Here is a 23,617-nt window from a genome sequence, read left to right on the forward strand (position 1 = left end):
CAGCTGGAAAACACTAACTTCCAAGTGCTTGTTTATGATCTGGGGCCATCTGTGTTTCTATAGAGCTTCCTGTGGGGCCCACACTTTGATTAGCAAGAGCCTCGGTCACCAGGGAGAGAGGATAACTGAGGCGCCTGTAAAAATATTTTTAATAATATAATGTAACAATATAGAAAGGGCTTAGGTTGTGTTACTTGTTAATATATATTAGAAATAAGAGCAAGAATGTAAATATATAGTAGCATATACATGGTACTCAGTAAATTTCATAATGTATTTTCATATTTTTCAGAAGTTTGATCTTCTCCAGGCGTGGTGCTGCACGCCTTAGTCCTAGCACTCAGGCAACAGAGATATGTAGATCTCTGCGTTACAGCACAGACAGCCAGGGCTACACAGAAAAACATTGTCTCCAAAAAAAGGGGTTTCATCCTTAAATACTTTACCAGACCTTTTTTAAAAAAATGAAGCGGGTAGCATAGGAAAATAATGATAATTTATTAAAACTAAGGCATCCAATCTACTTTTATAAATTTAAATGTGTCAATTCCGTGGTAAGCCTAAAGTGTATGTGACATTTTGTTTATACTTTTTCTGTCTTTTTTTTTTTTAAACCTATGACAACCAGACTAAAAAAAAAGTATTTAGCCTAAACTCAACAACTGGTTCAAAAATAGATAGGAGAAAATAATCGGAATTAGAATCATTGCTGTTGTCGATTGATAAAAATTATAGATTTCTTGTTCAACCTTTTAACTTAGTTATTATAACTAGGTAACATCACAGTACAACTTACTATTTTAAATTTTTGTTATTAATATCTTATAGCTAAATTTATTTTTTTATTTGTTGTCAGCGTTATGTTTGGTGGAAGAAAAGTTTGGAGGTTTGGACAAAAGACCATCCATTTCCTATTGATATAGATTACATGATCAGTGATACACTAGAACTGCTAAGACCAAAGATCAAACTCTGTAATTCTCTGGAAGAATCCATCAGGCAGGTACAAGACTTGGAACGAGAATTCTTAATAAAACTAGGTAAGCAATTTATACAGAGAGGAATGGAGGGGATTGGTCAGACTGTCTCTGGAATCTGTTTTATTGTGTTTCCTGTCAGAGCTTTGCACTTGCATACTTTGTATCTCTGATGTTGAGCACTGGTGAGTGTTAGGTGTGGTGTGGTTGGTTTCACTAACTGGTCTCTAGCTGAAATAAAACGATCAAGCAGGACGTAAAGCAAGTGATAGTGAAGGGGAAATACAGTCTTGTCAACTGCTCTTACTTTTAGACTCTGGTTTCTGAGCAAATCTTTGGATGAAAGTGTCTCATATGTATAGCGTATTTTCAGCAGGCATTATTCCTGAGACTTCTCAGGAATTGGTAATCTTCTCAGAGTTGGTAAAGTTATTTTATTTCTCGTGAGCACTCGGTGTGTTCATCTGCACCCGTCCTTCAGTTACACTCAGAGTATTGCTGTATCCCACTGCTTGTCTGAAGAGCCAGTCAGGGGCGGAGATAGAGGTGAGTGACAGCCCTCCCTACCCCAGGCCTCCAGGATGTTGATAGCTTACCATCTCCGGTAAATCTCAGCTGAGACTATGCCTGTGCTTGCCTGACAGTTCAGATCTCTGCACTGAGTGTGCAGTACCCATGTGTCCTCCTCCTGCTCACGTCACAAAGACCTGGGGTGAATCTTGGCTTTTCAACCTTGACCCAGGTTACCCCGTTTCTTCTTCTTTTCAGATTTCCAATTAAATAAATCATTTCACAGAAAGCATTATCATGTTCTTTGTATGTTTTGAAATTGTTAAGACGTAGCCTAGGGCCCAGAAATTTTCATAAATGATACAACTACATATAGGGGCATAAGGAAGGAAAAGAGAGATTGCTTTATCTTTTTGTAAACTAAAGGGTTAAAAGGCATTGAACTATTCATGAGGGGAATGAAGAAGGAAAAATGAATCATTGCTATGGCTTGAAACTATAAAGATGGTGTCACTTAAAGTCAGACTCCGTTCCCTCCTGGCCTCAGAGGTTAGATACAAGGAAGAGGATGTATGTAGATCATGCATTTTAAGTAAACTTTCTGCTGAGAGAGCATAGCATCCTTCAGTATTCGCCATTGTCTTCAAGCCCCCCGGGGGACGTCTCATCCTAAGTTAGAGCAGCCAGTGCAAAGTGAAGCTAGTGGGAAATACTCAACTTATGTTTTAATGTCTGAAGCCATTTACAGTATTAACGTAGATGACATTTGTGCCAGTGATTCTGAGAAATATAAAAAAGAGCACCTGTGTTGCAGGTAGAGTGATATGTTAATGTGATTTGTGGTGGGTTTTTAGCTTTCCATGCTTTTGCAGTTTTGTAACTGGACGTTTTAAGAATCTTTGGTTTTTTTGTATGTTTTAACAGATTGTATTCCTTTGTTTGGTTGTGCTGTGCTTAATTCTGTTATTGACTCTGAAGATTTACCATTGTATTGCTTTTTAAAGTGATTGTCATATCTTTAGGTAGATAGAATATATGAGTAAGGCGTTTTTCTTTAAACTATAAATAAAGCCAAAATGATCAATTTTTGTTTTGGAGGTTCCAGCTAATACTGCGAAAAACAGAAATGAGAGAAGTAAAAATAACATAGGCATATGAGTAAATATATTCTTAAGCAAAAGAGTATACTTCTTAAATTTAAACAAAGCCAAAAACTAATAAAGGTCCAAAAGTAGTTCTAATTAAATATGAGGCATTTAATTTAGCATATAATGAGTAAAGACTCTTAAAAATAAAGAAACCCAGTGAACCAGATGGGTTGAATAAAAGTCTTAAAAATGGTCTCGTACTCATGTTTCCAAATTTTAAGTTTGCAAAAGAATGTACCCCAAAAACAACAAATCTGGTTGTTTGAAATTTTCCCGTATGTGGTCCAGTGCAGACACTTGTAATCTCAGCACTTGGAAGGCAGAGAGGCAGAGTCAAAGGCCAGCGTGATTGTTAAGGGAGACTCTGTCTCAGAAAAACAAAACAACAAACCCACAAAATAAACAAGTCCCCATAAACTGTGCACATTTTATACGATTTGAAATTAAAAATGATTTCCTTGCCAGGTCATTACCACAGTTGTATGAAGTGCACAGGTGAACTGCGAGAGTGGTGTCCATGAGGATAGTGAAATGAGTGTAGCGTATGCAGACCAGGATTGTAGGGTTTTATCGAGTGTGGTTTGTTTGCCAGAACGAGGGAGGTGTTCTTCACGTGTGACAAACAAAGTTCAAACTGAAGCAGCAGCTAATGTGTAAGACGGCAAACAGTGCTTGCTCTTAGGACTCCAAGTGTGCGGAAGGCGCAGTCCGTTCGCCTGAACCCCTGGAAAGAAACAGAGGCATCGCAGCCCTGGCCACTCCAATGAGCAGGCAAACTGAGCCGTCCAGCAGTTTACTTTGTTCCCATATACACGTCTAATATTTTAATAGCCTGTGTTTTGTCTATATTTTACATTTTGTTACCCATATGTCCTTTATATATTTCACATACGTTGTTTACATTGACAGTTTCCTAGGTATTCATTCATAGTTTGATCATTCTTCTATAGTAAAGCAAATTGGAAAGGCAGTGCTTACAAATTGGTTTTGAAGCTTTGTTGTGGTCCAAATGAAAATACGTTAGAAATAATACTATTTTCCTGATACTTTGGAAGCACGACTGTCAAGACAGTTGCTTATATAGTTTTCTCAGTGGTGCATATTTAAAGAAGAGGACAATGGTGTGATAATGTTTCATATCGCATAACTTACCATTGCGTTGTTATGTTTATTGGCTAACATTTAGGTTGTAAACCCCTGGTTTGCATTGTTTGCCTTTGATAATCATCAGTGAAATATTTTGTCTTTACAATCCAGTTAGAGGTCTCCAAGATGGTTCCGTAGGTAAGGATGCTTGCCGGCAAACCTGACGGAGCTCTGGAACCCGTGTTGTAGGAGAGGACTGACTCCTGCAGATTGTTCTCTGACTTCCACACTCATGCCATGGCCTGACACATACAACATACATGTACATATGTACAAGCAAGTAAATAAAGATTTTAAAATCCAAGAAAACATATACATGTATAAAATTTTATATATGAAAGCCAGTAAACAATAACTAAATACTTAGATTAATGAGACATAACCTGTAACACCATCGGTTTTTCTTCAGTATCAATTTCACTTTTAAAATAGGTAGTACTGAGCTTCCTCCCTTTGTCCTCTTTTTCCCTCCAACGGAAAGTAGGTGCTGGATCACTCTGTCCTGTTGTAATCTCACCAGTGCCTAGGCTAGAGCACTACAGTAAATTCAAACTCTGACATCAGTATTCATAAAATGAGAGGATTAATACTTATCAGTAATTCTCCTATATTTTACTAAATTTCTGTGAATAACTAGTATTGATTTACTAAGCCTTCAGTACGCTTATCACTTTATAGCCTTTGTTAAATTTGAAATATATAAACTAATTTCTTTGTCCTTAATGGTCTTGCAACATTTATGAAATCACTAGAAAAGAAATAAGGTGGTGTAGCATCAACTGTAAAGAGGTCCATGTGCTTTAGGACCAGGCAGTCGGTAGATTTATACCAGATAGGAAGGTCAGTGACAGTTCAAGCCACATATTCAAGGATACTCCATTGAGAAGGATATTGGATGAACAACATCTAAAGACCAGTTCTGTGCAATTTGTAGGACAGAGTTGGGAAATAGGTCGGCCTCTGTTACGTGTTTCTTCAAAGTCGAGTGAGTAGGGTGAAACGAATCCAGTGTGAAGAAGAGCTGTGCAGGGAGACGTAGGTGCCACGGAAAGGGAAAGATTTGGGACAAGTTCCCCATGGAGGAAAGCGTGTTAAACTGAACAACAAAGCAGTCTGCGTAGATTGATACCGAACGCGACGCCTCTGCTAGAGGGATGCGGTTTCTGTCTACTTACTTCTGTGGTTTCAAGGGTGTTGAAATATTTGTAGAGTGCAGCATGGGTCTGTGTTTATAAATGCTGAGACTGAACTTGATATGCGGCTGTCTTTTGTCTTTATTCATCTGAGATCGAGTTTAAACCAGGTTATCTTTTACGTATTCGGAGCTGTAAGGAAAGGGGAAAAAGCATATGTGTGCATACATACTATTTTTCCTTTTTATAGTCTAGTGGATAAGAAATGTATACTTTTTCCATGTTTCTCAAAATTACTTTCAATTATTACCATTTATTGTTCTTAGAAAATGGCTATTAAGTTACTTCACACCTTTCAAGTGAAGTGATATAAAAACCATATATAACATTTATCTTTCTAAATGTATTTTTTCCACTTTCGCCCTCTTTTCAAGGCCTAGTAAATGACAAAGAGTCCAAAGATTCTATGACAGAAGGGGAAAATCTTGAAGAGGATGAAGAAGAAGAAGAAGGAGGAGCTGAGACAGAGGAGCAGTCTGGAAATGAGAGTGAAGTAAACGAGCCGGAAGAAGAAGTGAGTGCGCTCAGTGCCAGCCAGCGTGCAGGCGTGCGTGTGTGAGGAGGGCACTGCGGCGGAGCGCATGTTCTTAAAACACACACACACACACACACACACACACACAGTTTGAGAGAAATATTGTTTTGATTTTCTTTATATCTTAATCTTACTGTTGAATGTGGGCAATCTTTGGGTTTTATATTCTGTTTTTTTTTTTTTTTTTGTTTTTTTTTTTTCGGAGCTGGGGATCGAACCCCGGGCCTTGCGCTTCCTAGACAAGCACTCTACCACTGAGCTAAATCCCCAACCCCTTGAGTTTTATACTCTTAAAAACAATTTTACTGTCTAAATATTTATATACTTTGCTTTATTTTTACCAACTGTAGTAGATCTGAAATTGGAGATTCATTGTGTACATAGTTTGCCCTTTCGGTGTTGTGCTCTTAGGTCAAACTATATGAAATTCCTTCCCTGCAATTTAGGATCCACTAAAAATGTTTTCTTGGGACCTGGGGAGATAGCTTACTTTATAATATGCCTGCATGCTAGCAGGAGAACCTCCATTCAATCCTCTAAATTTAAATCAAAAACAAACAAACCAGACATGGTGGCACATGCCTTTAATACTTGGAAGGGAGAGGCAGATAGATATCTGTCAAGGCAAACCTGGTCTGATCAGTCAATTCACAGGACAGCTAAGCTGATGTAGAGAGACCCTATCTTAAAACAGCGGAGGCCAGGCAAGATGTTAGTTGCTTGAAGTTCTCCATCTAGAGAATGGAGACAAATGGATCCCTGGGGCTCACTGCCCAGCCAGCCCTGCCTACTTGGTGAGTCCCCAGCTAGTGAAGACCCTGTCTCAAATAAACTAACAATGAAGGGTTAGGTCTGATAGGAGCACATACTGCTCTTGCGAAGACCTGTGTTCAGTTCTCAACAGCCACTTCAGGTGACTCAGACTCACCTATACCTCCAGCTCCATGTCCTTCTGGTGTCTGTGGTCACATGTATACCTGAATATACATACATGTAATTTAATATAAAGTAAGAGCTAGGGGCTGGAGAGATGGTTCAGTGGTTCAGAGCATTGGTTGGTCTTCCAGAGATCCTAAGTTCAATTCCCAGCAAGTACATGGTGGCTTACAACCTTCTGTAATGGGATCCGATACCCTCTTCTGTCATGTAGACATACAGGAAGAGAGACCACCATCTACATAAATAAATACATTTTTTTAAAGTAGGAGCTGGAGAAACAGCTCAGTGGGTATGAGGATCTTTGAAGGGGACCCAGGTTTAATTCCCAGCACCCACATTATAGATAGCTATCAACTGCCAGTTCCAGGGGTACAGCGCCCTCTCTGTCCCCAGGCACGCACATAGTGCACATACATAAAGACAAAATAGTCGTGCATAAAGTTAAATAAATTCTTAAAGTATGTATAATTAAAAATAAGACCATTCTGTTATAAGTAGGATAAATGTAAGGTGGAGTAACAATGAAGGTAAAATTTAATGCAGAAATTGAAGTTATTCCATGGCTCTTTATACTTCCAGATTATAAAATCATTAGTGTATATAACTTTTTGTGTTGAGTGCTTAAAGCAATTAGGATGGTGTGGTAGCTTAGAAGTAGGATTTTTCATTAAACACTGAAAAACACTTATAATTAATACTTAAATATTTAGGGAATTTAAGTTGTAACGTTTTGGTTTAAGTATATGGAACCTAGATATTTAGAGAATTTACAGTTTAGTGTTTAAAAGAATATTAATGGGTCACAATAGATGTTTTTAAAGCTCTATCTAGATATAAAGGGAATGGACCCAGCAATTTAAGGTAATTAAGATTTCCTACGGTATAAGTGGAAATCTGTCAGACCATGTTTTCTTTAAGCCTGTAGATTTTCTAGCTGCTAACAGATATTTCACGTGATTTAACTACCCAAGTCATTTAGTTAGAAATGGATGATTGGGAAAAGCAGAAGAGTCAGTACTCTATGGCTTCCATAATTGGCTAGTATTTATAGGCAGCAGGAACGTACTTTTAAATATTTATGTGCTGCTACTTTTTCTTTGGAACCTTACAGCTCCCTTAAAATAGATATATTAACAATTGAGAGCTGGAGTATGTTTCCATAATTGGTTTCAGCATAATGGATGGACTTTCTGTTGATTCATTTTCAAAATGAAATTGCTGTAGAAAAATTCTGAAATATAAAATTGGCTTGCTAAGTACTTTATATAACAAAAGGAAATGAGAGCGATTCCTTTTAGATTTTGAGACTTATTGTCTTTGAATTTTTCTGTGGTACTAATTAGATCAAAGTCTATTGAATCTAACATCCTCAGTAAATAGGAAATAACTTTCTTGTGAAGACTTTGAGGTATATTTTTCTTTTTAAATGCATTTCTTTGTTTTCAGTATTGAACTTTGTATCTGGAAGGGCTTATTGTTTTAAACTTGTATTTCAAGTCAAAAAGGAACCATTGCACAGGACACATCTCTGCTAGGGAGAAAAGCAAACAGAACGTTCAGTTGGAGGAGTTGCATGGCTCTATGAAAAACATGGGTTGACTTTGGCAAGAGTAGGATTGGAGTGCTTTACCTCTCCTCACATCCAAGGTCACTGTTCCCCATAGCTATCCTCCAAACAGAAGCAGAGAAATTATTGAAGAAGAAAGATGTGTGTGGAGTACTAGACATGGGAGGGAGTATTCTACTATTTACTCCAGTGGAGAAAGAAAAGGCAAGAATTCAACTAATTAGGAACAGCAGGGCACCATACGGGCTTAACTCAGTGGCAGAGAATCTGTTTAGCACACATATAGCCTTGGGCTCAGCTCTTCAATGCCCGTCCCCACAGAGCTACAGTTCTGTTTTCAGCTTGGTTCTTCTTTTGTATGTATGAGTGCTTTACTTACATATATGTATGCACACCACGTGTGTGCAGTGCCATAAGAGGAGGGCACTGGGGCCTTTGCAGCTGGACCTACAGACCATTGTGAGCCACCATGTGGGTTCTAGGAGCTGAACCAGGATCTCTGCAAGAACAGCAAGTCCTAACCACTGAGCCATCTCTCCAGCCCCATCTTGGTTCTTTTATGTCTCAGCAGCTCCCAACCAGGATATTTTCTCTTAAATATCAGTGTAAAATTCAAATAACTGTTGAAGATTAAGTAGATAGTGTATTAAAGCAATTTTCTGCAACATGTAATTTATCAAAAGAAAGTATTAAAACTCATTGTTACAGTAACAATAATAGTTACTGACATTTGTTACTCTAGTCACTATTGTAGGAGCTCTGTCTGTATGATTGTTTCCTGTGAACACAGTTGATGTCAGTGAGAAACTTAAGTTACAAATAGATTAAGTAATTTGCCCACATTTATAGTAGTAGCAGAGCCAGGTTACAACATGGGCTGTTGTTGTTGTTGTTGTTGTTGTTGTTGTTGTTGTTGTTGTTGTTGTATCCCTCTCCTGCTTGACTTAGCTAAGGTTTTGTGGTGCATTAATTTTACCCATTATTATGTTATTATATAGGGAGATCAGGACAAACGGATCTATTTTGTGTGTGTGTGTGAAAATGAACGCATTCTGTTCAGTTGGCTCTCTGCATCTATGCATTCAACTATTCATACCCTAAAAATACTCAAGGGAGTAATACATTTGCCAAGCAGATGTAGACCTGTTTAGTCGTGCCCTCACAGTGAGTGTTGTGTAGCACTTACCTTGTATTAGGTATATAAGTGATCTCGGCATTATTCACTCCCTCAGAGTCCTGACATACAGCTTATTGACTGAGCAATGAAAAGGGGTTTTGTTAATTAGTTTAACTTAGTTTAATTTTTTTAATAAGAAGCATCTTTTGCGTATTAATTGATTCATGGGGAGAAGGTGTTGGGAAAATGGCTTATTTGGCAGAGTACCTTTGAACACCTGAATTTTATCTCCACCACCACACAGAGAAGCCTGTAATACTGTCTGTGGAGAGACTGAAGATCATTGGCCACCTACTCTAACTGAATCAGTGAGAAACCTGGTCCCCCCAAAAATAGGTCTATATACGTGTATACGCACACGCGCGCACACACACCACACCACACACACACACACACACACACACACACACACACACACACACACACACGATGCATTTTCTTCAGGGGGGGATTTAAGATTAGGTTCTTGTTTTGTCTGCTTGCTTGTTTCTGAGACAGGGTTTCATGTATTCTAGGCTGCTCTTGAATTTACTGTGTACCTTGAGAGAGAACCTTTGTCCTACTTTGTATTTTGTTTCTGTGATAAACACCATAGTCTCAAAAGCATCTTGGGAAGGAGGAAGGTGTAGTTCATGGTACAGCTTGCAGGACATCACGGGGGAACCTAGATGCAGAAAATAAAGCAGAGATGGTGGAGGTACACTGCTGGCTGGCTAGCCCGTTTACTTTCTTACATAACCTGGGAGCACATGCTCACAGGTCAGTCTGAAGGGGGCAGTTACTCAACTGAGGTTGCCTCTTCCCAGGTCACCCTAGCTTGGCTCAAAGAAACTTGCCAGTACATCTCTCAAACTCCTGACCATCCTGCCTTGGGTACTGGGATTTATTAAAAGCATATGCACCATGCATAGCTAAGAACTTCATTTGTGAATTCAATTTTAAAGTAGAAAACTATTTAGAAAATAAAGCTTAGGCTTTAATTTATTAGCTCTTAGTATTTATTAGAGGTGAGTGTATGGGCATACATGTGTACCACGGCACTTACATGGGGCGGTCATATACTCTGTGTGTTCCAGTGATCAAGCCTAGGTCTGCAGGCTTGGCAGAAAACACTGTTCCTCGATGGCTGTAGTATTTCTTATTAAATCTTGTGTGTAGAACTCTAAAACCTTACAGATGTTTGTATAGGGGTATATCTTTGGGACTTAGAACCATTTTCCACATACACACAGCTGACAGTAGCACCAATTCAAGTCATGGTCTCAGGGAGTATTTCTCACTTGCCTTGGTACAGCAGGAAGCAGCTGAGTGTAGCATAGTGGACTTAAAACTTTTATTGACACCTCATTTACCATATATATGGAATGTATGGTTTATGATACCCAGATATACTATGTAGTGATCAGATTAGTAATTATCAAATCTGTCTCCTCAAACCTTGATGGTTTCTATGGTATATATAAAAATATGGCATGCTTACACTATGAAATGTTAATTTTCCCATATGAGGATGCTGTCTTGTCATTTGTATGAATGGAGCTGGAGGGCATTGTGTTAGGTGAAGTAACAGGCAGAAAAAGGCTAGCATGTATGTTCACTCATGGAGGAGGCTAAACTAAGAATGAATTTCATGTCTGGCAGTAAAGTAACCTGTCTGTTCAGAAGCAGTGGGTCAATAGAGCTGCAGATTGGATTTTTATTTTGTTTTTAATGTAAAAAATAGGAACAAAAAAGGACAAGAGAACACTCCTACACTAAAGCACCTTGTAAAACTTAGTGCTCTATCTCGGTTTCTAACTGGTGGTTTTAAATTTGAACTTTGTAGATTAGATGAATATTAAAAAATACAGTGAGAAATTTTCTTAGAAGAGAGAACTACTAAAGGTTCAGGAACTCCTTTCTCGTGTAATTTACGTTAATGCAGAAGCCTTATATGCCATTTGACCTGTGGTTTAGCTCCTGGCCTGTAGGAAATGTTGGCTTTCTGACTTGTCCTACCATTCATTTTAAACAGACTCCATAAGGAAGGGAGGAGTGAGTAGACTACACGTCTTCATAAGGCAAGTAAAGCACCCTATGGAAGGGTTTGATTGTTTCTTGATGTCATTTCAGGAGGGTTCTGATGATGAAGACGAGGGAGAGGAGGAGGAAGAAGAGAATACAGATTACCTCACAGATTCCAACAAGGAGAATGAGACTGACGAAGAGAATGCTGTATGTATGACAGCATTTGTTTTTTCCAAATTGTGTGGTGGTTTTGAGTACTTGAATTTTAGTCCTTGACCTTTTTGCTTGTGATTTTAAAGAGTAGCTTCCATGGGCGCTCCCTTTGAGTTTTCCCTTGGGTAACAAGTTCTTATACCCTTTACCTTTGGTTATGCTGACCACATCATCATACAGAAAGGCCCTGACCTAGAAACATTACAGTGAAAATGAGTTGTGGTTTTTCCTTTGATAAGGAGGTGATGATTAAGGGAGGCGGACTGAAGCATGTTCCTTGTGTAGAAGATGAGGACTTCATTCAAGCTCTGGACAAAATGATGCTAGAAAACCTTCAGGTATGAATTACTGCTCTATTTTGACAACTCTTTGGAACACAGACCATTGAGGCATACAAGATTCTGATTGATATGAGGATCCCTTATGTAAACAGACACCCATTACTCCCTAATGTACACACATGTGACTGCCAGCATGTCCTGCCTTGTATTCCAAATCCCAGTTCACAGTTCATGAGAGAGTGAGAGCAAATGTGGTTACGGTAAGACTGGGAGCGATCGCTTTTAAGGGCATGCACCTCCCGTGCTCAGCTCGCTCCCTAGCACCAGTGATGGACGGCTGGCAGGCGCCTGTGGCTGAAATGATAATTATCCCAGAGACCTCAGGTTACGGTCTTCCTGCCTCAGCTCCTGTGCGCTTAAATTACATGTGTGTGCTTTCAAAACTAGCCTGAAGAGTCTTACCATTTTAGAGGCATTTCAAATAAACATAATTAATAATTGTAATGTTCTACAAGATAAATAAAACAGTTTCCATGAAGAAGCTTATGGAGTCAGTAACCATTTGGTGATTATTGAAGAAGTTAGCATGTGACTAACCTTGTACAAAAGGTGAGGCACAAGTAGTAACACAGACGTTCTTATTCTCAGAGAGGATGCATACTTAAAAACCACTGTGTAGACACTCTAAATTGTGATCATTGGTAAGGATAGAATGTTTTGGGTTATAGAAAGGGAAGATCCTTCTTTAGATGGGATAGTGGAAAAGACATTTCTAATAGCACAAATTTTAAATAGAGCTGGTCAAATGGCGTTATTTAAATTTAGAATTTTAGAAGTGGGCTGGTAAGAAGACTGGGTGGTTAAGAGTATTGACTACTCTTCCAGGTAGTCAATTCAGTCCAATTTTAACCACCCACATGGTGGTCACAACTCTCTGTAACACCAGATTCAGGGGATCTGATGCCTCAACAGGAGCAAGGCATAAAAGCGATGCGCAGATGCATACATGCAGGCAGAATATCCACACATACAAAAAAGTTTAATTCTGGAAAAGTGGAGAAAATTTCAGAGGTCTTATGACAGAAAATATCTCACCTTTGAAAACTAAATAAAGGCTTAGCATCGGTGAACATAATCTACAGACAAATGGTGACAAGAACAGAGAACTGTAATGGAAGCCTTGGAAGAGCAAGTCCCATATGCAGCTAGTTCTGACAGAGGCAGGACTGCAAACACAGAAGGCCTGTGTAGGCAACTGTTTTGATAATGTGCAGGCACAGTAGCAGGAAAGAGAGACATGGGAGAGCTTTGCAGTTGGTGGAGTGAACAGGGTTCATTAGGTGCTTGACCAGATTAAGAGTTTGATCTTTTGTTGCAGTGACAGATGCCTGAAAGAAATAGTTTAATAGAAGAATTCATTTTGTATCTTTGTTTCAGTTGTTACATAGCACAGAAGCATCATGAAGGAAGTGTATAGTGTAGGAAGCTATCACCCCAAGGAAACCGAAAGGGGACAGAGACAAGACACATTCCTGATAACATCAGTGCCCCCAGTGTCCTGCTTGTGTTGGTTAGACCTTCTGTCACTCTGACACTCGAGAGAACAACTTCTAGGGAAGAAAGATGTCCAAGATGGGAGAAAATTGGCCCCAATTTCAGTCCATCATTACTTTATGCCTGAGGCGAGGTAATAGGAGTGTGTGGTAAAGACTGCATACCTCATAATGGCGGGGAAGGAGAGACACAGAAAGGGGCCAGGGACTCTTCAGAGGGTCCTTCTCCAGAATTCACTTCCTCCTCCAAGTTCCCACCTCCTAAAATTTCAAACACTTCCCAAAGTAGCACTCCTAGCTGGGGACTGAACTTGTTTTGTTTTGTTTTATAGGGATTTTGTTTTGAGATAGAGTTTCACTGTGTAGCTGGATTGATCTTGCCTGGAACTTGCTTTATAGACCAAACTGACTTTGAATTCACAAGGATCTGCCCGTATTTACCTCTTTAGTGTTGAGGTTAAAGCCATGCACTAGCACCCACACCCAGCCTGGGGACTCCTTTTAACGTGAATCTAGAAAGCACATTTCATGTAAAGCCTCAGCAAGGTTTCACTTCCTTAGTTTGTATTACTTGTCAATGATGTCATCATATTGCGCCTCCATGAGTAGATTCATATCCTTAGGATCCAGCCATCTCTCGCTCCTAGGCTGCTGAGATGGCTTAGCAGGTAAAGCAGTGCTGCCAAACTGATGGTCTGAATTCTTCCCCGGGACCCACATGGGGGAAGGAGTGAGCCAGCCAGAGCAGGGTGGCCTCTGACCTGTGTATACACTGGAGCACAGGTCCCACATTCCTCTCTTACTCACCTAGGGAAAACCGTGCAAAATAGATGTCAAATAAGCTTGGGTTGTCTATCAGTGATAAATGTGAGTTACCTATCAATGAAGAATCAGATAAGGAGATGTGTGTGCGTTTATATCTGCTGCCCACCCCGTGTGTATATGATGTTCACAGAGAAAGATGCCCAGGAATAGGATCGGGAAGGACAGTATGTGCCATGCCTAGAATCCCCACTGCTCAGAAGCTGAAGCAGGCAGATCACAAAGTTAAGGCCCACTGAACTGCAGAATGAGTTCAAGGCTACCACAGGCAACTTAGTGAGTTTAGTCCTGTCTCACAAAAGTAAAATAATAATAATAATAACAACAACAACAATAATAATAATAGGGTTGGGGACACAGGTGTGTGATGCAGTGTTACCTGGACATGTTCAAAGCTCTGGACTCTGCAAATGAGTTCTGTGTTTAGTACAGGACGGTTTGCTCGGAAGTAGTTGTGTGAGTATTTGTGTGTTAGCATGTGTAAGGGAAAGGGGAGCAACAGCCTGTTGCTAACAGTGCTTGCACCTCAGGCTGAGGCACGGAGAGAGAAAATAGAGGAACTAGTACAGACACTAATATCCCTTTGTATGTAAAAACAAAATACAAAGAGAATATGTTAATTTTCTCGTCATTAATAACTTAAAAATACTTTGCAGGTCAATATTTACCTGCCGTAGCACTTCTCGCTTTTTAAGTTAAAGATCCTTATAAACCTAGTACATCTGAGACTACTTCAGGCCAGTTCTGATGAATTGTAACAAAAACCAGTAAAATGGCCGTTTTGCTTGATGGGCAAGTTTCTTGAATATATAAAGTTTGTATCAAAAGAAGATTTAAATGTTAGAAAAGCAGTTTTGAGACCTCAGAGGAGTCAGCCTGCTGCGTTCATTAGGGTTTAGACAGTTGTTAGCATAATGTAGGCTCCCACCTAACTACATCCTTTCAGGCATCTGTTCTCCCTATTTGGTTTTTTTTTTTTTTTTTTTTTTTTTTTTCTGCATTCCCAAAACTGGTATTTTACCATTTGCTTAGAAGAAGTTACCCTAAGTCTTTAATGGTCTCATACGTCCCGTTTCTGTTCAGTCTCAATGAAATCCCTGCACTTGCCTTCTCCCAGTTAGGCATACTCCAAACAGGTGACCCCTCTGATGTGCATGTCTCATTTAAAAGTTAAGCTTTCCGAAGATACACTAAATCAATCTCCCCCCCCCCCGTGTGCACACCAAAATTGACATTGTGCGTCTCCATCTATCACTCCTCACATGACTTTTTGAACCTAGAGATTGGCGTACACAGTCTTGAAAGTGAGCCCCTGCCTGGGATCTCCCTCTGTCTGCCTCCTGGTGTTCAAACTACGAGTAGTGCTCCACTCAGCCTTCTACGTGGGTGCCAGCCATCCAAGCTTGGGTCCCTGTGGACTGCAAATACTACTCTACCCAGCCTTTTATGAGGGTGCCAGCCATCCAGACTTAGCTTCCCATGCATGTGTAGCCTGCACGTTACTTACTGAGCTGTCTCCCAAACCCCAGGGCTAACTGTGTTTAATCTTACTGCCTCCAGACTTAATGTCTTCAGTGAAGATTCATGCAATTAACTTTTTGGAAAATTTTTATAAATGCTAAAATCAGTTGATACTACTAAGAAATTAATGTGATTGCTATAGCTTTCATTTGTTCTTGAGTGTTAGGGAGCACCTGTGTGTGTGCCGTGGAAGAGTCAGACTTCACAGAGTCTCTGTAATTACAAAGCCATGCGAGGGAGGACAGAATGCTTTTGAAGAACTCAGTCTGCGGGACCCACAGTGTTGTGTGCCTATGGAGGCTGGTGCAGTAAACAAGCCAAACCACAGGGTTCCTTGTCATCAGACTCAGAGACTTTTAGGCAGAGAGGAGAAATATTTCTTTGTTTTGTGTTTGCCAGTCTGGATCTTAAGGTTGTGTTTTAAGAAATATGATGTCGAATGAATCATTTGCGGTTTATCTTTATATTTCTCTGTGTGTTTCAGAATATTTATATACTTTTACATTTCTGTCTTGAAGCAGCGAAGTGGTGAATCTGTGAAAGTACACCAACTTGATGTTGCTATTCCTTTGCATCTCAAAAGCCAGCTGAGGAAAGGTCCCCCACTTGGTGGGGGGGAAGGAGAGACAGAGTCTGCAGACACGATGCCGTTTGTCATGCTGACAAGGAAAGGCAATAAACAGCAGGTAAGCTCTCTCCCTGTGCAGGTGCAGCTAACCTGGTTATCAGTGTGAGAATTTGCTTTGTTCAGTAAATTCCAAGCTACTGGTTTTTCCTACAAAAAGAGATGGAAACTTTAAGAGTAGTCAGTGGTAGAAATATTACCCATGATGTGTGTGAGACGATGCAGTGATTGGTGTGTTAATGGGAAGGACCTCTAAGGTCGGAGTGTGTATAATTTGTAAGGACATATAAATTACTTGACTAAGTAGAAAACTATATAAGGAGGCTCAGCAGGGCAAGGGAGAGGAGGAGATGGACAGACAGACCAAGAAGGACTGAGTGCCAAGGTTCAATTTTCTCTGAAATCTGTTATCTGGCCCCACACCTTCTCCTACATTCTTACTCTTTCTTTCTTTGTTGTATGTTAACATATGGTCTCTCAAAATCATGTCCCTGGCTACTAGGCCATTGTTTTAGGGATTCATGTATTCATTTAGCAGATGTTTCCTGAGCATCACCTATGCACTGGTAAACATACGTGTCCTTGTCCTAGGACTATAGGTGACACACAGCGGCATACCTACCTGTCCTCATGGGCCTTATTCCCCACTGAGATGCTATACAAAGATGAAGGTTGGCTGTCAGAAACGGCTCCTGCAGGCACACGTATCAGTTCTGTTTTTATGTTTTGTCATTTCTGATACCAGGTTCATTAATTCATGTTATAACTCACTTTTGTCTTAATGATATATAAAATAATGGTATGTATTAGAATGAAAAATGTGCCAGCATTTAGGAACTACAGGAGCTGTCACAGGGAGTCAGGGCTAATTAGGTGGGTACATGTTACTCACATGACCATTTGGTTTATTTGTGTTTATGCCAAGCTCTTTACGTAGAGCGTAAGCTAAGTAGTTTCTTCTCTCTTGGAGCTTTCATTCTGGTCTAGTAAAGGAATTCACAGTGTTGGCTTGGGAAGATGAGGGACATAAAACAAGTGAAAGGAGACAACAGGCATAGGGACGAGCAGGAAGGGAGGCTGTGGCGTTAGTGATTGCTGTCTGTGCCTGAAAGAAGTATCTGCAGTTAAAGTACTGAGACCAGCATAGTGAGATGGCTCAGTGGGTGCAGGGACAGTGTCCATTCAACACACACACGCACACACTCACACACTCACATGCACACACACTGAATAAAAACAAGATCCTATGAGGAGGATAATGGTGAGTAGGAATCCCTGAGAGAAGCAGGGCCAGCTCCTGGTAAACACTACGTTGATCTTGGATGTCTGCCTTTCTGTCCCTTTTTCCTCCATAACCCTAGGCCCAGCTTGCCTCCCTGCTAGTCTTTCGTATTTATCCCCCTCTGGATCCAGTAGCTGAGGCCCAGTTCTGTCACTTAGAGAAGAGAGGGCCACCTTCTGTACCCACCCAGGTCCTTGAAGCCTAGCTTCAGCCTTGAATTGTCCTGAGGACAAAGAGCAGCCCTGCGGCACCATCCTCAGTCACCAGTGCCAGCACATGGGAGCCCACATAAAGACTGACTCCCTTTATACATACACTTGCTGAGACGGAGCCCTTCCTGAACCTGGGGCTCAAAGTGGGTTGTCCCCTCCATGCCCTCAGCCCTGTTTAGTAAGAGCACCAGAGCCTGAAACTGAGGTAGCTACCTCCAGAGTGGGTGCCAGTACCCAAACCCTGGGAATAAGCAGGATGAGTCCTTTAACATACTCCCTACACAGTGAGAGGAGCCTTGACTCTCCACCTCCAGGAGTCGGGCTGGAGTCTCTATTCTTGGCGGTCAAGCTATTCTGCAGGCTGTGAGAGCTGAGGGCCTGCCCCTTGATAAAGACAACCCCCACTAAGTTAAGACCTGACACCCCTCCTTCCTTTTCAGTAGGAAAACAAGGAGAGATTAAGATAGCCATCAGCACCCTACCCCAAGCCTGAGGGCCTTGCCCTCAGAAGGACCTTGCCGGTGCTCACCCACCCTCCACAGTGCTGATCCCAGCTGGTCTGAGTTTGTGTTATGAGACTACATACATGGTTTTTTTGTTTTTTGTTTTTTGTTTTTTTAATTTCTAGATGAGTAACTGTGTTCCCGTCTGTAATTTCTTGTTTAACTAAGGGGTGATAAAGCCCTACCTTATACGTTTAGTTTGGTGGCTAGAGTGTAAAATAGCTTCAATAATAGTAAAACAATAGGGCCAGCAAAGACTACACCATGACTGACATTAAAGTCAGTGTGGTAAAGTTAAATACTTCCTTCACTCCCTCCCACCCTTCTCTGGGCACTCAGACACTCATGCACGAACACACACACACACACACACACACACACACACACACACGGTGAGGTGCGGCGTAAAGGACAGTATTGAGCAACTATAAGAAGTGTTTTTTGATTCCCATTACTGCATAGCATTACTGCATAATGTATTTACACGTATCTTGGATTCTAGTTTTATTAACTCAAAGGAAACTTATCTTTTCTGAGTAAAAGCTGTACAATACTAGTTTTCCTCTTTGTTATATCCAGGTGTACATAAGGGTGCATTGTCACCAACTTCCCCCACGCTGGTTAGTCCTTACACAGGATGGAGGCTCTAACAGTAAATCAAGATGCACCTTATGGCCAGGTGTGGTGATGCACACTTACTACAGTTCTGAGAGGCTGAGACAGGGTCGTTAATTTGAAGGCCAGTTTCAGGAAAATTATTATTTAAAGAAACATCATGGTATCTTGTGGTCTGAATAAGAGAGCTTATATTGTTCTGTTGGTTTTTTGTTTTGTTTTTTTAATTTAGTTTTTGGCAGTTGGTCTTCTGTTTTCCGGAGCGGTGGCTTTTCTACAAGTGTGAAGTGTAGTGATGTATAGGAATGTTCTTTACTTCAGTGAAAGATTTCTTTGTACTACATTTGTTTAGAGAAGCCTTACAGTGACAGTCAACGGTGGGAAAAGCAGACCGGTGAGGTGGGTGGGTGCAGAGACGTAAGAGGAGAGCAGTGACAAGCTTTGCATTTACATATTTATGAATTTGAGTAAAGTAAAACATGTAACATACAGCTCAGTTATGTAGGTCAGCATATTTTATTTTTAAAACTATAAAGTCGGGGTTAGAGGGATCACTCAACAGTTGAGTGTTTGCAATACAGTCAGGAGGATCAGAGTTTGGTCTGAAGCACCATATAACAAACCAGGGTCCCACAGATACCTGAGATTCCTGCTCTTAGGGATCCAGCATGCACTTCTCCCCTTCCCACAAGCAAAGGTGCAAATAAAATGAATGATTGAAAAAGGCAAAGTATATTTCACATAATACTGGAAGGAAAACCACTGTGTTACAGTCAGTAGTCATAAGGAATTATGATTTATTGCACTTTTTTACTAGGATAATTAGTACTTACTGTATCCTATCACTTTATATTATGTATGCGTATGTAGTTTTAAAATGTAGTGAAACGTAAAACTCAGCTGAAAGCAGCACCATCAGTCTCCCGATGTTACTCATATTCACGCCATGCCTCAGAAGCTCAGTTCGAGTGACCTCAGTCCTCCCATCCTGTTCGCTGTGGAGAGCCCCTCTTCCAAGCTGGTTTATACTGAAGGTATTCGGTGGAGGTAGCAAAGTTATTCCTACTTTTTAAAGAAGTTCTTTTAAACACACAGTACTTGAGAACTTTTCCTTTTATATAGTTTCTTAGAGGTCATAAAATTTAATAAAGATAATTTTAGTTTTACAAATACTAAATACATTTTGAGAACAAACTCAATGTGAAAATTTCTTTATAATCCTTTGTACTGTTTTATTAGTATACTGTCAGTATAATTAAGTTTGTCATAATTGAACTTGAGAAGAAATTTCAGGTTTTATCACAGGAACATAATAAAAAGAAAATGGTACTATTTTACTGAATATTTAAATGTAATAGAAAGTATTTTAGAATTGATCAAAAAAAACCAATTATGTATGTTTCTTATTGGCTACCTTGTTCTGGTATTTTGTAAGTTGGGCCATTTCCTTCTAAAAATCTCCATACATTTTTAGTGCTTGAGACCAGGAAGTGTAATGACTAAGAGAACCAGCCTCCCAAACATGGTGTATGACACTGGTGTGTTGTTTACATTAAGAAATCAGGTTTGGGGGTTGGGGATTTAGCTCAGTGGTAGAGCGCTTGCCTAGGGAAGCGCAAGGCCCTGGGTTCGGTCCGGGGAAGAACCAAAAAAAAAAAAAAAAAAAAATCAGGTTTGGGGGTTGGGGATTTAGCTCAGTGGTAGAGTGCTTGCCTAGCATGCAAGGCCCTAGGTTCGGTCCCCAGCTCCGAAAAAAAGAAAAAAGAAAAGAAGAAGAAGAAAAAAAAAAGAAATCAGGTTTGTTTGTTTTTAAACTAAGTAAAATTTTTAAAAATGCAATAGCGTTTTTTTATTCTTTATTGTGCCATCTCAGCCTGGGTTAGAAAATTACTTAGTTTAACTTAATATATTTTATTTCGATATGATCTGCTGTCATAAAAACAGAATACAGTTGGTGCAGTGTACATGCAGTATGTCTGACCTTGTGTGTCATGCCCATGTTATTGCCGTCTGAGGGGAACGCTGACTGACTGGTCCCATCATAAGGAAATGCTGATAGAGACTTGAAGGAATACAAAGAGCCGAGTTTCCAAGTGAGACGGCAGTGAATCAGACCTTGTGCAGTGTTACGCCTTAGCAGTGACTGTGATGGCTGAGCTCCTTGGAGGCATGATTCAGGCGGAGAGGGATCTGGGTTGCTGAGCACAGCTCTCAGAGCCCTGCCTTTCTTCACCGTGCCTCATCCAGTCATAGACGAGTCTCCTGTGTGAAGCATGCACACTGCTGTGCACAGAGTTTAGGTTATGAAACACTTTGTTTTATGCATAGCTGATTATCATAGTTCACCTAGAGTTTCCCAGGGGACCCTGGGCCTTAGTTAATAGGTTTTTATCTAGGTTTGTCTGCCATGTGCATTCCTCAGCTAGAAACATCCTGCTACACACCAGCATTTCAAGAAAGGGACCTGGATTCTGTGTCGGTTGTGTCACCCTGCTTCCTCCTGTCACATCTGTCTTTAGAACAAAGAAGTGCTCGGTGTGCTGGAGGTGGTCAGGTTTCCCCATTAGCTGGGGAGGCAAGTAGGGCTGAAAGGAATGTGCTTTCGTCTCGCTGCTGCTCACTCACATACAACACGTCTGCAGGGCGATCCTGTCTCTAGGTTATACGTCCAGAGCACTGCTGTTCATGAGGCCGGTCACACCTTGCTAGCCTTCCAGTTCCCATCCACTGCTAGACTTAGAATAACACTGTGTCTCCTTAGAATAGCACAGGTTTTAACAGATGGGATTACAGTGGAGAACAGATAGTACTGTTTTGTAAACTCATTTATTTAACCGTCCTTGCCATTTTATCAGGCTGTTTCTTATTCCAGTATTGTTTTTCCTCCAGTTTAAGATTCTCAATGTGCCCATGTCATCCCAACTTGCTGCAAATCACTGGAACCAGCAACAAGCAGAACAAGAGGAGAGGATGAGGATGAAAAAGCTCACCTTAGACATCAACGAACGACAAGAACAAGAAGATTATCAAGGTAAAGAGAGCTACAGGCTAGGGATGGTAGTGCGGCCCATAATACACTTACCTGTCATCACTCTGCAGGCTGTTGAGGACAGCTTGGACTACATAGTAAAATTCTATCTCAGAGAAAGAAAGAAAGATCACTTATTAACAATGGAGAGGGGCTGGAGCGATGGCTCATCAGTTAGGCACACACTGCTCTTCCAGAGGACCTGAGTTTAAGTTCCTTCAATTACATCAGGCGGCTCCATAATTGCCTGTAACTCCAGCTCCAGGGGACAACTCCTAGGCTCTGTCTGCACTAACATACACATAACCCACACACGGACAGAGCTAAAATTAATAATAATGTTTCCTTTTCTTTTTTTCAAGACAGGGTTTCTCTGTGTAGCACTATGCTGACACTTGCTCTGTAGATCAGGCTGGCCTTCAACTTAGGGATCCACCTGCTTCTGCCTCCCAAGTGCTGGGATTAAAGGGGTGCACCACAACAACCAGATATAAAGATAAATCTTATCAACTTAAATAAAAATAAAAATGTGGGAAATTGGGGCTATAAAGTTCACTTTGTAAAGTGTTTACCGTGCTGTTTACTATGCAAGCAAAGGACTTGAGTTAGATTTCCCAGCACTCACATAAAAAGCCAGTGTGCAACCCCAGTGTTGGGAGGCAGAGCCCTGGGCTTGCTGACCAACCAAGGCCCAAGGCCAGTGAAAGCTGCCGATGGAAAACAGGACAGACAGCACCTGCAGAGGAGCAGCACCCTGGGCTGTCCTAGAGAGCTTTAGGTAGCTGTCAAAGCTGTCAGTCACTTCCTTTGCTTTTTCATGCTTTAATACTTCATAACCATTAGCCTATAGAACGTTCTTCTTTGAAAGTCAGCTTCTTCCATGCAAGGACTAATAGACTGCTCTCCCTGGTGTTTCATTGCCTTGTGGAGATATATTTACCAGAGCTAACAGCATTTTCCTCTTCGCTCCTACCACAGAAATGTTGCAGTCTCTCGCACAGCGCCCAGCTCCAGCAAACACTAATCGTGAGCGGCGGCCTCGTTACCAACATCCAAAGGGAGCACCTAATGCAGATCTAATCTTTAAGACTGGTGGGAGGTAAACAACCTTCACTCGCTTCTTCCTAACAAATGTCTGTTATGATGCTTTGGTGAACAAAATAAGAATTTACCATTAGACTCAATGATAGAGCTTAATTTTATTGAAGCCTGTTACATTGCTGCTAAAACACAAAGTAGCTTAAGAGGCAATGAGAAGTATTAGATTCCTGCCTATTCACTTTCTTAAAAGAAGGGTAAAGTGTATGCTGTAGTGTTCAGAGTTAATGTCTTTTAATCATTTTTATATATGTTAGATTGTCAAAAAGTAGAACAAGTGTCAGTGCCCTCAGGGCTAGAGTCCAGTGGAAAAATGAACTTTGGAGTACTTCAGAGTTAATTCTGCCCTAGTTCTTGTTGGCTTTGGCTTTGAGTATTTTGTTGTTTTCTTGGTTGTTGTCATTGTTGTTGTTCTGAGGGGAGGTGTTTGGAGGTGGAGGGTGGAGGGGTGCTCCCCCTCAAAGGGGGGCTTTCTCTGTGTAGCCTTTGCTGCCCTAGAACTCAGGCTGCTATAGACCAGGCTGGCCTTGAACTCAGATCTGCCTGCCTCTGCCTGAAATTAAGGGCATGTACTACCACTGCCCAGCTTAGTCATTTATTGAGGGGGGGAGGGGAGAGAGAGAGCAGGAGAGACACTTAATATGAAGTACTTCCTAGGAAGTAGG

General features: G+C 40.7%; 1 protein-coding gene across 1 annotated transcript in view; it reads left to right on the forward strand.

Annotated features, from left to right (window-relative positions):
* The window catches only part of Upf2 (UPF2 regulator of nonsense mediated mRNA decay), a 90,849-nt gene extending 67,892 nt beyond the window's left edge, over positions 1 to 22,957 (forward strand). The window contains 7 exon segments of the mRNA XM_032885264.1: positions 857 to 1,040; positions 5,349 to 5,488; positions 11,305 to 11,406; positions 11,652 to 11,750; positions 16,108 to 16,275; positions 21,716 to 21,857; positions 22,833 to 22,957. Of these exon segments, the coding sequence (XP_032741155.1) occupies positions 857 to 1,040; positions 5,349 to 5,488; positions 11,305 to 11,406; positions 11,652 to 11,750; positions 16,108 to 16,275; positions 21,716 to 21,857; positions 22,833 to 22,957 (960 nt within the window).
* The last annotated feature ends 660 nt before the right edge of the window (positions 22,958 to 23,617 follow it).

Source organism: Rattus rattus, chromosome 14, assembly GCF_011064425.1.
Source record: "Rattus rattus isolate New Zealand chromosome 14, Rrattus_CSIRO_v1, whole genome shotgun sequence".
NCBI classification, from domain to species: Eukaryota; Metazoa; Chordata; class Mammalia; order Rodentia; family Muridae; genus Rattus; species Rattus rattus.